The sequence below is a fragment of the Cricetulus griseus genome, chromosome 2 (assembly GCF_003668045.3).
Source record: "Cricetulus griseus strain 17A/GY chromosome 2, alternate assembly CriGri-PICRH-1.0, whole genome shotgun sequence".
NCBI classification, from domain to species: Eukaryota; Metazoa; Chordata; class Mammalia; order Rodentia; family Cricetidae; genus Cricetulus; species Cricetulus griseus.
In genome coordinates, this window is record NC_048595.1 from 138,164,422 (window position 1) to 138,178,820 (window position 14,399).

The 14,399-nt window shown below is 41.9% G+C and overlaps 1 protein-coding gene and 1 non-coding gene across 7 annotated transcripts in view; both read left to right on the forward strand.

Annotated features, from left to right (window-relative positions):
• The window catches only part of Pag1 (phosphoprotein membrane anchor with glycosphingolipid microdomains 1), a 134,946-nt gene extending 126,023 nt beyond the window's left edge, over positions 1-8,923 (forward strand). For 4 of the 6 annotated variants that reach the window (XM_027398768.2, XM_027398770.2, XM_035439992.1 and 1 more), the window contains one exon: positions 1,632-8,923. In XM_027398768.2, coding sequence (XP_027254569.1) covers positions 1,632-1,994 — 363 coding nt within the window. In that variant the 3' untranslated portion in view covers positions 1,995-8,923. The remainder of the gene's footprint in view (positions 1-1,631) is intronic. The other 2 variants (XR_003481912.2, XR_003481911.2) reach the window with 2 other exon arrangements.
• Positions 8,924-11,916: 2,993 nt separating this feature from the next.
• LOC113833810 lies at positions 11,917-12,048 on the forward strand. Its single transcript, XR_003481960.1, has one exon. It is a non-coding gene; the product is annotated as a small nucleolar RNA SNORA46 (small nucleolar RNA).
• Positions 12,049-14,399: the final 2,351 nt, after the last annotated feature.

Consider the following 14,399-nt stretch of genomic DNA (forward strand, 5'->3'; position numbering starts at 1 on the left):
CACACCCACCTGTCTCAACAGCTCCAAGGGATCCAGTGCCTCCCAGTACCTCTGAGAGCAGCCACAGCACCTGCACTCACACATGCACTTGCTTGCAAACTTTTTTTAAATAAAACTTATTAATAAAGGAACTTTAGTCTATAACCCTAGACACCATAAATCCAATGTGGTTGCAGATAGCTACAATCATGGCTTATGGGAGGTAGAAGCAAGAAGATCAGGAATTCAAGGCCAGCCTCATGAGATCTCTCTCTATATATAGATAGATAGATAGATAGATAGATAGATAGATAGATAGATAGATAGAGATATAGTTATAGATATAGATATATAGATATAGATATAGATATTTGTCACACACACACACACACACACACACTCACACTCTCATGGAGTGTTGTCTTAGTTAGGGCTTCTATTTCTGTGCTAAAACACTGTAACCACAAGCAATTTGGGGAGGAAAGGGTCTGTTTCAGCTTACAAGTCTCAGGTCATACTCCATCACTGAAGGAAGTTAGGGCAGAAACTTATAGGCAGAAACTGAAGCTGGGGCCATGGGGTAATGTACTGACTTGCTCCTCATAGCGTGCTTTCTTATACAATCCAGTGTCACGTGCAGGAGTAGGTTTTGCAGAGTGAAGGACACTAGGTAGGAGGAAGGGTTGTACAGACATGAAGAGGAGGAAGAACTAGGGTCAGAAAGGGGAAAGTGAGTTTTAGTCAACAGCTGAGGGTCCACCCTTGAAGGAAATCGGTGTTGGGATGAGTAGGAGGAGGGAATTTGATTCTACCTGAAAGATGGGGAAAATGTCCATGAGGAATGTTGGATGCTGGTTGCTTCAGGAAAGATTAATCAGGCTAAGATAACATGACTTGAAGCAACCAGTGAAAACAGATGGTGATTTTCCAAGAACCAGGATAAAAATTGAGGAGACTTTTAGTAGTGCCTTCCAAATGTAGAAGCCACGATTATGACACACATGGAACTAGGTTCAGACAGAGCGCCAGACACCGTCCCTACTCTAGCTGTACACTGCTGGAGTGGAATGCCCAGTGTGGGAACTTTGTCCTCGTGAAGACCACACACATAGGCAGAGAGCTCTTGAGTGCAGTGCTGGAAGATGAAGGCCCCTGCAAGTTCCTTTTCCTAAGGAAGGGAAACTTTCATCTATCTCTCTCCCCAGCTACACAAGGCAAAACCTAGGAGTCATCTTTGATTCTGGTTGCCTCCCTATCCCAGGTGCTGCGAGGTAGCCTTCTCATTCTCACGCCTCCATCTCTGGAGCACCCCTCACCAGCCCATGCACCCCCCTTCTACCAAGTCCCTTGTGAGTCCTTGGCCTCCCTCTAGTCAGCTTTCTACTAGCCACAGTAGCTCTATCTGGTCCCGTGAGAAACCCACAAAACTGGGTTTATAGAGTTAATCAAATATGAGTGATCTCTAGAAAAGAAGATAGTTTGATTATTCTCTAGTAAAATATTAGACATGGATGACATAATTGATGACATCTTTGTCATCAGTAACTCTGGGGCAGGGAGTGTTCATGAGTGCCAAGTTCGTAGCCTATCACCAAGAAGAGGAGGAAGGAATCAGCCCGCAGGTGGCATGTTCATTTCTCATTGTCCCCTAGATCTCAGCGATGTATTCCTCAGTGAATAAACCCGGACAGTCAGCACACAAACCTGGACAATCTCCGAAAGGACCAGAGTTTGCCTGCCCCTCCATGCAGGGACCCCCTCAGAGGTCACCCTCTTCCTGTAATGACCTCTATGCCACTGTGAAAGACTTCGACAAATCTCCCAACAGCATCAGCACACTCCCGCCAGCAAGGAGGTCCAGCGAGGAACCCGAGCCTGACTATGAGGCCATACAGACTCTAAACAGAGAGGAAGAGAAGGTCCCTCTGGAGACCAATGGCCACCTTGTCCCCAAGGAGAATGACTACGAGAGCATTGGGGACTTGCAGCAATGCAGAGATATCACCAGGCTCTAGAATCCCAGAAAGTAGTCCCCAAGAGCCTTGCACAGCAGGGGACAGCTCTGCCTGGGATAAGAAGACATCCATCTCAGGCTGCTTCAGTTAACTGAAGTCAAGTACAGGTTCACATCTGTTCCCCAGTTTCTGAAACAGTAAGGTACAGACTCACTTGTCATGGCAGGACCTCATGCTCACAAGAAACCTCTGGTGCATGTGACCACCACATGCCACAAGGAAGGCAGGCTGTGAGGGGAAGCTCCACCCACCAATGCTGAAATTCCATCTGCCTGGAATTTTGGTGTGGACCAGCCAGGGTTTTCTTCCTCACTCTCCTTTTCTTTGTCTGCTACTAGTGCTAAAATACCTGGCATTTCACCATGTGAGACCTCCCCATGTCTGTGGTTCATTCTAAGGACTGTCTCCCACAGGCTTGGCGCTAGTCTTCAGCTAGATATTATGATGGTGAGAAACAGGCACTGGTTCCCATTAGACCACCCCCTTCCCAGACCAGCTGTGTTGGTCCCTGGGAATGTGCACAGTGCAGGCTACTATGTTTGGGGTGGGGTGTCTCTGGGGTCTTTGCTCCTATTTTGACATGGCAGTCTTTTCACAAGGTACTTTAGACACTTTTTATATTTTTCTGTTCAAAATCTTCCCCCCCACAGTATTCAGACATTTGTCAAAGCTGTTTTGCATTCCCAGTGACTACTATGGTACTTCTGAAGTTGTTTAAACCCAGCGCTCTTCCTTCCAGAGCCTTAATGTTTAAGTTGGGACCTGGGCCACATGTGTGGATGGCAGCTGTGGTGTCTATCCCCAAAGGGCTGCGGACATTAATTTGTGTTTCCAGTGATCTCTGCTGCCCACATGTGTGACTTTCCTGTTATCTGATGGTAATCTAAGAGTAAAATGTAAACATTTATTTTATTATATAAATTTATAAGATGTTTTATGTTTCATGCCTAATTTCTAGAAAATGCCAGAAAATATATATTAACTATTTTGATTTTATGTACAATGATTTATACTCTCAATTTGAAAAGACACCATAAAGCACATAAGCTAGATAATTTTGAGTGATTTTTTTTCTTTTCTTTTCTCTAACAAGTAATGTAACATTGAAGATTTGTAAAGACTCAGCTCTCAAAAAGGTATTTGGGAGCTCAAGATCCCAAACTCTCAGACTGCTGGTGGCAAAAATGCAGTAGGCATAAAATAATCATGTCAACGGTTGTGATGGACACTACTGAAATAGTGTTGAAAACAGAACAAAATCTGACTTAGGAATTTTGAACTCCCTGAAAGTAGCAGACTTGCATTAAAGTCCATTGGCATCTTTAAGACATCAGTACTTGCCAATACAAATTGCCTGCTAGACTTTTTTCTTTCATATAACAAAAGTCTGAAGTAGCTCAGATTACAAATTCAGTCTGGTTTGAATTTAATCATCTCTCTAGATCTTCCAAGGCCAACATTGGAAAGCATGTTCACTTTTCACTGATTCAGACAAAGAGAGGCCGTTCCCCCTCCTGCCGTGACATCTGATTCTAATGACTTAATAATCATGCTGTTTTCCCTCCTTGTGACAAAGAGTGTGACTGAGAAGATGAAGTGACCGGTCAGCTGTGGCCTGTGTTTCCATCCCTGTTATTCACGAACTGTTTTTTGTCTCTGCTGTGTACCATGCTTGTGGAACTGTAAACTCAACTCTCTTAGGTGGTGTCAATCAGCCCAGTCCACCCATGAAGATGCCACATGGATAAGCATAACCACTGCCGATCAGAAGGTGACAAGCAGGGTACCCCTGGCCCCAGGAGCAGCAGAGGGCAAGGATCTTCTGCAAACACTGACTTCCACCACTATGTATTAATGAGTTTGACCCAGGTCACAGGGGTCCCTTTAGCACATGGTGCTACCCATGACACAGCACTCCCAGCCTTGTGCTTGCCACAGTGCCATTCTTCACGGGCACCTAACACCTCCGAAGTTTGATTGTGTTTTATAAAAAGTTTTAACTTAGCAGGGAAGCTGGGATGAGTGCAGGAGTATAAAACTCTTTAGAGACAAGTTCATTATAAATAATCATGTCGTTTTGAAACCTTGTTGTCAAAATGTCCCCAGAGTTTTCAAATATAGTATGCAGCATAGTCATAAAATATGCACTGAAATCGCTCTCCTGGCTTGAGAACCAGTGAACAAGTTGTGACAGATGATATCTTGAGTACTTTACAAGGAACTGGAAGGCCCTCCGACACAAATTCCAGAAGAATAAGCAATAGCTTGTGAGGACTGGAGGAGGAGCGGGGAAGGAAAACAGCTTGCTCAGCTGAGCTTCAGGTACATAATTATTGTATATTGGTGTGTTGTCATTGTTTAACTTGATTATCCAGGGTTCTTTCATTTTATTTCATTTTGTTATAACTTTTTACTCATTTACTTGGTTCAAAATCTATGTTCCTGTCTGAGCTGGACAGAGCCTGTGGTTTGTTTTAAAGTCTTAACCTAAATGTGACAGAGTTTAAATGTATGAAAGGAATAATCAAAGCAGACTGCACCGTATACAGAAACATTCACCGCTGGCATCCACAGTGTGCATCCAGTCATATCCAGCCCATGTGGAATTATCCACAAAGAGAAAAATAAATCACCTGGCATCTGCAGTGTGCCTCATACCCAGCTCGTGTGAAACTATCCACAAAGAGAACAATAAATCATAAGGCTTTTCTCTTTAAGTCAGAATTATAATTCTATCTAGATTAGAAGTAGTTGTTTCCTTTTCCTTAAATACCTTTAAAAGTCTGAAAGCATTTAATGCTCCTTTACATACTTCCCAAATGTAAATCATGAGAAAAGCATAGACTGTCTTCCGTGAAATGTTCAAGAAATTCTAAATGAAAGTCATTTTTATAAATATGTTGGCTGCATAGTTTTGACTTAACCTTATCTAAATCATACCATTAAGTCTGTAAAACTTCTAAATAATACCAATAATCTTTGTGAGAAAAAGTTTCATGATTGTTCTACAGTAAATTCAACAGAATTGGATTCTCCCACAGTAAATTCTAATTAAATGCTAAATAGCAATAGGCCATCAACACATAACTAAAATCTCACCCAGCATGCCAGGGTGCTGCTCTTACTTGATTTTCACCTGTATGATTAGAACATTCCCTGTCTTCACATGTGATAAACTATATGTATACGTGTGTATGTATGTACATATGTATGTCTTGTGTGTTGCTGGCACAGCCCTGACACTAATTAGGATGTGCTCTATCACATATCTGGAGAGTTTATCCCACTAGTGTGATGAGCTTGTGTCATAACAGCAGAATTAAGCCATTCTCCATCAGTTTCATTTGGTAATTATGGGATGCCTTCCTGGGCTGCTTTCATTTAGTTTTCTCAATGAATACATTCAGATTTTAAATTGTGTTCATAATTCTCCCAGTTGAAAAACAATGCTGTCTGAAGATGCCTTTGTTATACTTGAGACTCGGTGCATATTCAGTCTGAGAAAAGGAATGGAAACAGGTGCACTACTCAGTGTATGTCAAGGAAGAGAGAAAGCCAAAAGCAACAAAAGAGGAACCCCGAGCCTGGCTGGCAGGCAAGGTGACCTCCCAGGTAACTGAGGCCAGTTATCACATGGGGAGGGCGGGGGTCTGTTTTATTCCTTGTTAAAACTTAAGCACTTGCAGCAGGACCAGTGGATAATGGAAAATGTATGTACAAAGCCTGTCTTGTGACAGTGCAGTGGCTGATTCCAGACTGAAGCAGGATTTTGTCAATGGGTAAATGACACTGATCCCAGTGCTCCTTGCGATGGAGGATAGGAATCCCTGTGATATAGGGTACCATTCTTCTAAAGTGTTGGTCTCTGGCACACAGACAGCTTAGAGCTGGCTGCTGGAGTCCCAGTCTGTATTGAGGGTTGTTTCCTGGAAACCCTGACAGGTCTATTATCCCGTGCCAAGGGGACATTGAAAGTGTAATGGTTGGTGTTATTGAGTGGCCAATGTGACAATAGGAACATGTGTGGACCAACCAAAGTGGGTTTATTTATTAGTATCTGCATCCTCCCTCCTTTCTGGGACCTGTGTCTGTTCCTCAGGGCATTATTCCTGACAGGGCATCAAGCAAGCTGAAAACACTACTGCAAGGACTTCACATTATGAAATCAGCACAGAACACAGGAAAATTATCATTTTTATCTGGAATTAGGAAAAAATGTTAAAAATCATGGTCCAGAAGAGAAAGAACATCTGCATGGTTTTTTAAATCCTATTTTTGCTCATTTTCAAGCCTTTTTTACTTTTGTTTTTTACATTTTATCTCTAAATATTTGTGTTTTATTGTTTTTTTTCAAGTTTTTTTTAAACTTAACTGAGAAATATTTGTTCAGATCTTAATATCAGGTGAAATTGGAAGTACAATCTTGTTTAAAATGTAATATTAAAGATCATTCCACTTAGTATTCATTTATTCTAATATGTACTTTTCCTAAGGATTGTCACTGATATTCTGTAGGTTTTGTTTTAAGATATAGGAGCTGGGCATAGTAACTCATGCCTGTAATCCTATAATTTGGGAGAGTGGGCAGAAAGACCTTGAGTTCAAGGCCAACCTGGGCTACAGGGTAAGTCCCTGTTTCTAAATAAAGTATTCTGGTTATTTTTAGTCACCTTATATGTGTTATAAAGGTTGGTGACTGCCCCTCATCAGACTTCTATGCTAACCTGGGATAGGAAAATATGGTGTTGTCACCTGTTCAACAATCATGTTGCATTTACATGCCTTATGTTTTCTGGGGGTGTTTGAAATCCAACCTGATAAATATACTATCATAAGTAGGGTTTTTATTTCTCATTCAAGCACTTTCCATCATAAGGGTGGTTGAAATTAACATGTCTCTTAGGTTCTGAACCAGTTCAAAGGTACTCCTCTTACTCAAGTACAGTACAAAATAATTCAAGACAGAGATCCGTCACTATAGCTGTCTGTGGATCTCTATAACTGTTTGATCATCCAATTCATGAAAGGAGTAAAGAGTTGTTTTTCCAAAGTGAAAATGCTTAAACCTTGGTTTTATGTCCAAAACTATCCATACTGCCTCAAAATCTTACAGTTCTTCACGGATTCCAATGGTCTTAAGGGGGCGGGAGCCCCAGCGTGTGAAGTTGTGTCTCTTTGCACCTCACTTTGCTTGCTCCTGTACAGATGTCTTTCTGTTCATCTGTCCATGTACTTGAGGACCTCTTCCCCACCCATGGATGTCTCCCCAGCTATTCTCTCTGTGCCAGATCTGCAGGATACCCCACCTCTCCCAGCACCAATCACCAGCCATGGTGGAACCACTGACTCTGGAGTGACCACCTCTAATTCCCTGCTTTTCAGGCCTCCAAGCAAAGGTCACACACTGACCTGGAAGCCGACTTTGTACATTCCTGACACTCCTCGATGTTTTCTGTGAACCTGACATAAAATTCCTCATTACTGAGGCCTTTCAACTTCTTTTGTAACGCAGGCTTCGGTTGCTCTCTCTCTTCCTGAAGCTGGTCTAGAATATCAATTCCTAGCTAGTGAAGATGCTATGTGAAATGCCTGCAGTGTTGAGTCCGGGGCTCCAATCCATGTATCTGAAGGGAGACAAAAAAATAACATTTAAATGAAGTATTGTGAGTAGCTTCCTAATTCTGTTCATCTCTCAAAAGTGTACTCCCAGCTTGGAGTCTCTTAAGACAGTGGTTCCCAACCCTCCTGATGCTGTGACCCTTTAATGTAGTTCCTCATGTTGTGGTGACCCCAAACCATAAAAGTATTTCGTTGCCACTTCATAACTGACTTTGCTACTATTATGAATTGTAATATAAATATCTGATATGCAGAATATCTGGTATATGACCCTTTTGGGGTTGCATAGGTTGAGAACCCCTGTCTTAAAGTGTAAACAGTAAATGTGTATAAATGAGGACAATTAAGTCAAGTATTAAGCTTGTTCTTTAGATATTTTCTTTGTAACTCAAGAGTAAGCCAAGTTCGTGGAGAATGTAGTGTGGTCATGAAAGATGTATTCTGTAAGCCAGGAGAAGCAGCCTTTCAAGTATATTTTTTCTGAAGACTCTGTTTCAACTAGGAAGATCAACTCCTAGGATAAAAGAAGAACAAAATTCCCATAGCCTTTCTAGCAGAATATTGCATCGGTCTGCCATCACCCCAGGGTGTTTGTTCTTGCCTATAGTGTTTCAACAATTTGTATGGTGGAGCACATTTTTAAAATGTCTTGGAAAAGTGAATTAATGTGTTTCATTAAATCCTCCAGTTTAGTCTAAAGAGAATTATTGGTTTTGGAGACAAGAGCACAGGGCTGTGGTCCCTGTTCCATCATCAACTTGACTATGTGACCTCAAGCAAATGATTGAACTTCTCTGTGCCTCAGTTTCTCCATATTACAAAATGGGGATAATGATAATCAACCATTGCCTACCTCATAGGGATGCTTTGAGGACAAGATGATATAGATGAGTGTGAATGCTTTGACCTCCTTGAAAGGTGCTACAGAAATTAAGGTTGCATTGTTTTTAATGATCCAGTTAATCGTATTTAGAATTAGATAATAGCAATACTTTTGTCATGTTTCAGTCCAAGGCATATTTCTACTCCTCTTCTACGGCCAGATCCCAAGTTTTCATTCAGTAATGGTACCTAAGGAACTGACACGGGTGTTTGTTTTCTGTCTCTGATGGTAATATGTCAATTCTGAATAGTCATAAAGGCTGGAGTTTAACTTGTGATGTCTTCTAGTTTACATGTAATAAACCTTATTCAAGTTGTATATTAAAAGTATAATTACTTGTAAATAACAGGTACGTTGTAATTAAAGGCACTTATCAACTTGTCTTTGTTCTTTTTTAAATTGTAATAAAGGTCAGTTTTGTATAAAAGCTTGTGAAAATTCATTTGATATTTGGAAAGCTCAAAAATGGCTATTTTATATGCTCTTAGTACATACCAGATGTGAGGATGCTAGCCATCAACTGCCACCAGGCACCATAACTGTGCCTGATGATCAGAGCAAAGAGATTTCTACAGGAAAAGCAGTCCAGCTCCAGCTGACTCCAGGAATAGAGGGTAGAGCCCAGTGAGACTTTTATCTTGGGGAATAAATGAGGATAGTGAGCTTAGCACCTGTGTTTTGCAATTGCTAATAGACTTCACAGAAAGCCTGGGCAATTTAAAGTGGCATTGTCCACCTGGGCCTGTGAAGATATGCCCCAGGCCAAGAAGAAACATAGCTTGTCTGAAGAAGGAAGACTTAGAGCCTGGGGCTTCACTCAGTGTGTAACTTTGAATGCCTAAATGTCCTTTGCTGATCAAAACTGGCCCCAGGACCAAAAGGTGAAACAGTGAGGGTTTCCTTAACCCTGTAAGCCCAAGGCCATTCTACCTGTGAAAGCTCAGAGCTAGGGAGCGCTGTTTTTTAATCCTCAACTTCCAGAACCTACCTGGACCTCCCGGGGAACTGGAGTCTCAAGCTCTGCAATTTAATGTGAGTTTTGTCACCTAGGGGACAGGGCAGACTGCAAATCCACCAGAAGTGGCCTGCCAATCCCCACACAGAGTAGCCATTTAGCAAAGGGAAAAAGAATTCTGACACCTAATTAAAGTCAGTGGAACACATTCCATTCATACTGCCATTTTTTAAAACACTGATTTTTAAAATTCACTGATGTACTTGACATCTGCACATATGATCGGCTCTGATTCTGCATTTATTCAGACCTGGGTGAGCACAGGCTCATCCTTGTGATTTCTTTGTTCATCCTGGAGGATTATTAATCAGCATCTTAAGGTTGGACTTCAGGTTGTGTGCAGCCAACTGTGGACCAGGTGTCACATCTGTCCCCAAGACATCTCCATCTGTATGTCCCAATGTCACCTCAAAATGTCATTCTGGAGCAGAATCATCTTTCTCAGCTGTCCCATTAGCCCTTTGGGACACATTTTAGATTGAAGTTTCCCCAATAACATATACTGCACTTTTATTGCACTCCAAAAGTGCTAAATTGGTGTTTGAGCTGTCTCAAATTCTCCCACGTTTCTGTCCTCCACGGTTCAGTGAGCCTGGCTTGAACTGTCTATGAAGCCTTGGGATTTTGCACTTGGGATATTCCCCTCCTAAAAGCTGCTCAGTGGCTGCAATCTCTGAAGAAATGACAGGGAACCAAGGCAGAGATGTTCCCCAAGTTAGACGAGCCCCCAAAAATGCCAGTGAAGTGGGAAGGGATGAGCATCTGACAGAAATAAGCTGCCTGGCTACCTGATAGAACTGGCACACAGATAAGAGATCCAAGAAGACAGCTTGTCCATGCTCGGGCCCAAGGAGAGAAAAGAAATAGTAAATCTTCACAATATCCAAGTAGGAAAAGCAAAGAAGAAAAACAGAAGAAACCTCAGAAAAGCCACTTAACTGATTCATCTAGGCTGCATGGCAATGAAGCTGCCACCCAAAGGCTAGCGGCTCACTGGAGCACATATCCTCATGGCCTTGGAGCCTACCTTTAAATACTTGTGTTTAAATACCCAGGGTTTCCATATCCCATCCCCACAGTAGATATGGTGTTCAAAAACCTCTGTGAGCAGGTTAGAGTTAATGTGAGACCAGGGGGTAAGCCAGAAGAAGAGCGATCCAGGTGTGGAAGGAGCACTGCTGATGCCAATGCCAGGACTCCAAGCCAGCTAAACCTAGGTCTTCCCATGCTTTCAACACCAGCCAGTGCTGGGCCCTCCTGCCGGGTCCTCAATGTCTCCCTCTGTAGTCCAGCCCCATCCTATGGCTCTCTAGAATACTCCAGACAGCTTTCCTCAGTGTCACCGTAATTCTCCAAAAAGCAAGACTGCTTATGTCAGGAGAGAGGGAGGATAGACAACTCGGTAAGGTCAATATGAAGGCCCTACTGTTTTCCAGATGTAGTTCCAGATACTGAACCAGGGGTGGCCTGGAAATCCCGAGATACAGCACACTAAACGTTTAGAAAATGGAAGTAGAATACTGCCACCTAAGAGGAGAACACAAGCTGCCCATATTGTCATTCTTTTAAAGAAAAAAATTATCTGTATGCATTTCCTTGTCAGCAAATATAACCTGTATACAAATAGAAGACAGTTCTGTTCAACAATGCCCATGTCCTAATGGGGAAATAAGGGTGATTTGTCATATTTCAGATCCTAAGTTAAATGAGCAAAATCAAAGCTAGCTCACCAGGGACAGAAAGAATGGTGTTTGTCCTTTCAGATGGTTAAGGGGATCCTCAAATTACATGCGATAGCTCCCTAAAAGAGAAGCAGCAGAACACTGAAAGAACAGATAGAAACAAAAGAAGCCTGGGAGAAAAAAGAGGCTGGTGTGTTTGGAATCTCAAAGGAACTGTGAAAATAGAATAAAAAAATAAAAAACTAGAAGATGGGCAGAAATCAGAGCAATGGTGAAAATTAAATGGCAAAGAATCACCTTGTGACTCTGGAAGCAGAGAGAAGCTGTGGGAAGATTTAGAACAGGTCTGCACTGATTGTCTTTTGATGTAAAAAAAAATAACATAATTGGATTCACAACTTATACCATAAATAGAAACAAATTTCAGAGCTGATTATAGGAACCAAGGAGACTAACTCATTCAGCAAAATGCTTGCCTTCTAAGCTCCAGGACCTTGGTTTGATTCCCAGGGACAGACTTGGTGGCAAAAAAAAAAAAAAAAGCTGGATATGGTGGGATCATTTCAGCACTGGGGATGAGAAGGCTCTCTGGGTGGAAATGTATCCCAGAAACTGCCAGGCCAGTGAGAGGTCTTATCTCAAATAAAAGGAGACAATACCTGAGGAATAACTCCTGAAATGCATTAGTTACTGTGGTGATTTGAATAAGAAAGACCACCATATAGCACTGTATTTAAATATATGGATGGAAATTTCTCCTATTCTAGGCTATGCTGTAGTGCAAGAATTCTGGCTCATTGTTGCACCGCTGACTTGTGCCATTTTGCTGTTACTTAATAGAGTTAAGGAGCATTGTATTCAGGAAAAAAAAAAAAGAATGGTCACCATAAGCTCATATATTTGAATGTTTGGTCAACAGGGAGTAGTACTATTTGAGAAGGAATAGGAGATGTGGCCTTGTTGGAAGATGTATGCCACTGGGGATGGTCTTTGAGGTTTTAAAAGCCCAGTGTCTCTTACTCTTCCTGCTGCCTGTGGATCCTGATGTAGAACTATTAGTTCCAGCTCCATGTCTTTCTGCATGCCACCATGTTCCCACCATGATGACAATGGACTAAACCTCTGAAACTGTAAGCAAGCTCCAATTAAATTCTTTCTTTCAATACTTGCGTGGTCATGGTGTCTCTTCTCAGCAATAAAACATTTATTAAGGAAGTTATTTTTCTATTGTTGTGATGAGATACCATAGCCAAGGAGATTTATAAAAACAGTACTTAATTGGACTTATGGTTTCAGAGGGTTGAGATTTATAATGGTGGAGAAATGAGAGCCTTCGTCTTGACCCACAACTAGGGAGCAAAAAGAGCTAACTCAAAATAGCATAAATCTTTGGAAACCTCAAAGCCTGCTCTCTATGACACACCTCCTCCAACAAGGCTATACACATCCTAATCTTTCCCAAACAGTTCCAACAACTGGCAAACAAATATTCATACATATGAGTCTATAGAGAACATTCTCATTCAAACCAGTACATTCCACTCCATAGACCCCATAGACTTGTGGCCATATCATAACGTAAAATGCACTTAGTTCCCATGGTCTTTCACTGTCTTACCCTCTGGCCTCATATGCACACGTACATACACACACACAGAAAGAGAGAGAGAGACAGAGACAGAGACAGAGACAGAGAGACACAGAAAGAAGACAGACAGAGATTGGGAAAGAGAGAGAGCTAATTCCAAAGATCAACAAACCAGGCATGGTGGCTCATAGCCGTAATCCCGGCAGGAAACCACAGCAGAAGGTTTGCCACTAATCTGATGCCTTTCTGGATTACAGACTGCATTCTAGCTCACACTGGGTGAGAGAATGAGGCCTTGTCCCAATAACTAAATAAATAAGAATATAAAATAACTGTAGTCCTGTAAACCTACTAAGTACTGAGGTGTTTAGATGTTTAATTGTTCTAGAATCTTCGATCTTTCCAACAATCTAGAATTAATGCCCCTTGCTATTTTCATTATGCAAATGAACAAACTGAAACATCTAAGTCAGCTAAATTGCCCAGCTCTTAGGATTTGAACTCACAAACTTTTTTCTAATCTGAGTTTTCTAGCAAAATTGCTCTGTGAAAGAGTTCAATCAGGGTGTAGAAGTGAAAGGTATTTCTTAAGTAACACAAAAAGTACCTCAGGTTATAAAGGAAGCTGGTGGTATCTTTGCCTAAATTGATTAGAATTTTTCATAACAGCATGAAAATGTGCGTCAGGCCATGTGTTGTGGCTAGTACCTGTAATCCCAGCACTCAAAGGACTGACATGGGAGGACTGCAAGGACAAGCTAGCCTGTGCTACCTGGCAAGCCCCTATCTCAACAAAGCCATCAAGTAAATATGCACATGAGCAGAAGTAGCAACATGTCTGAGGATGGTAAGATATGTCCTGTTCTCTGCCATGTACACGGTAGGAGCTCATTATGTGGTTGGAGCAGATGATGGATGAGCAGAACAGCAGGAGAGCATCTGTGCTGACACAAGGTGTACCATGTCAGGCAGGTTCCTCCCTCAACTCCAAGTCCAGGGGATAATTCGGGCATTTGCAAAGGGGAGACAAGGAGTTGAGGGGATCTCAAGTTGAGGTACTTGGTGAGACCAGAGGTGGGGAAACTAGTTAAGATGATGAAGCTGACTTGATCTGGGTGGTGGGGAAAGAAAGAAAAAAACTAAGTTCTAGATGTAAATTGCTGTTATAACAGAAGGGATCTGATGCCTGGCACAATGTAGACAAAATTTTTTTTGTTTTGTTTTGTTTTTAAAATGCATATCCCAGGCTGTCCTCCACCTCCAGATCCTCCTGCTTCTGTCTCCTTCAGAAAGTCCTACCAGCCTGTGCCACAAGAATGACTTTTTTTTTTTTTTTTTGCTTTTGTTTTTGCGACAGGGTTTCTCTGTGTGGTCATGGCTATCTTGGAACTTGCTTTGTAGACCAGGCTAGCCTTGAACTCAGAGGTCTGCCTTCTTCTGCCTCCCCAGTGCTGGGATTAAAGGTGTGTGCCCCATACCTGGCAACAATACAGAGAATTAAAGTGTTTGCCCAGTATCCAGAAGCTCCAAGGTTCAATTCCTGGTACTTATCACACTCCCCAAAGAAGATTATTGACAGTGGTTGTAGCTCCTAGTAAAGTAATCATGTAGAAGACCC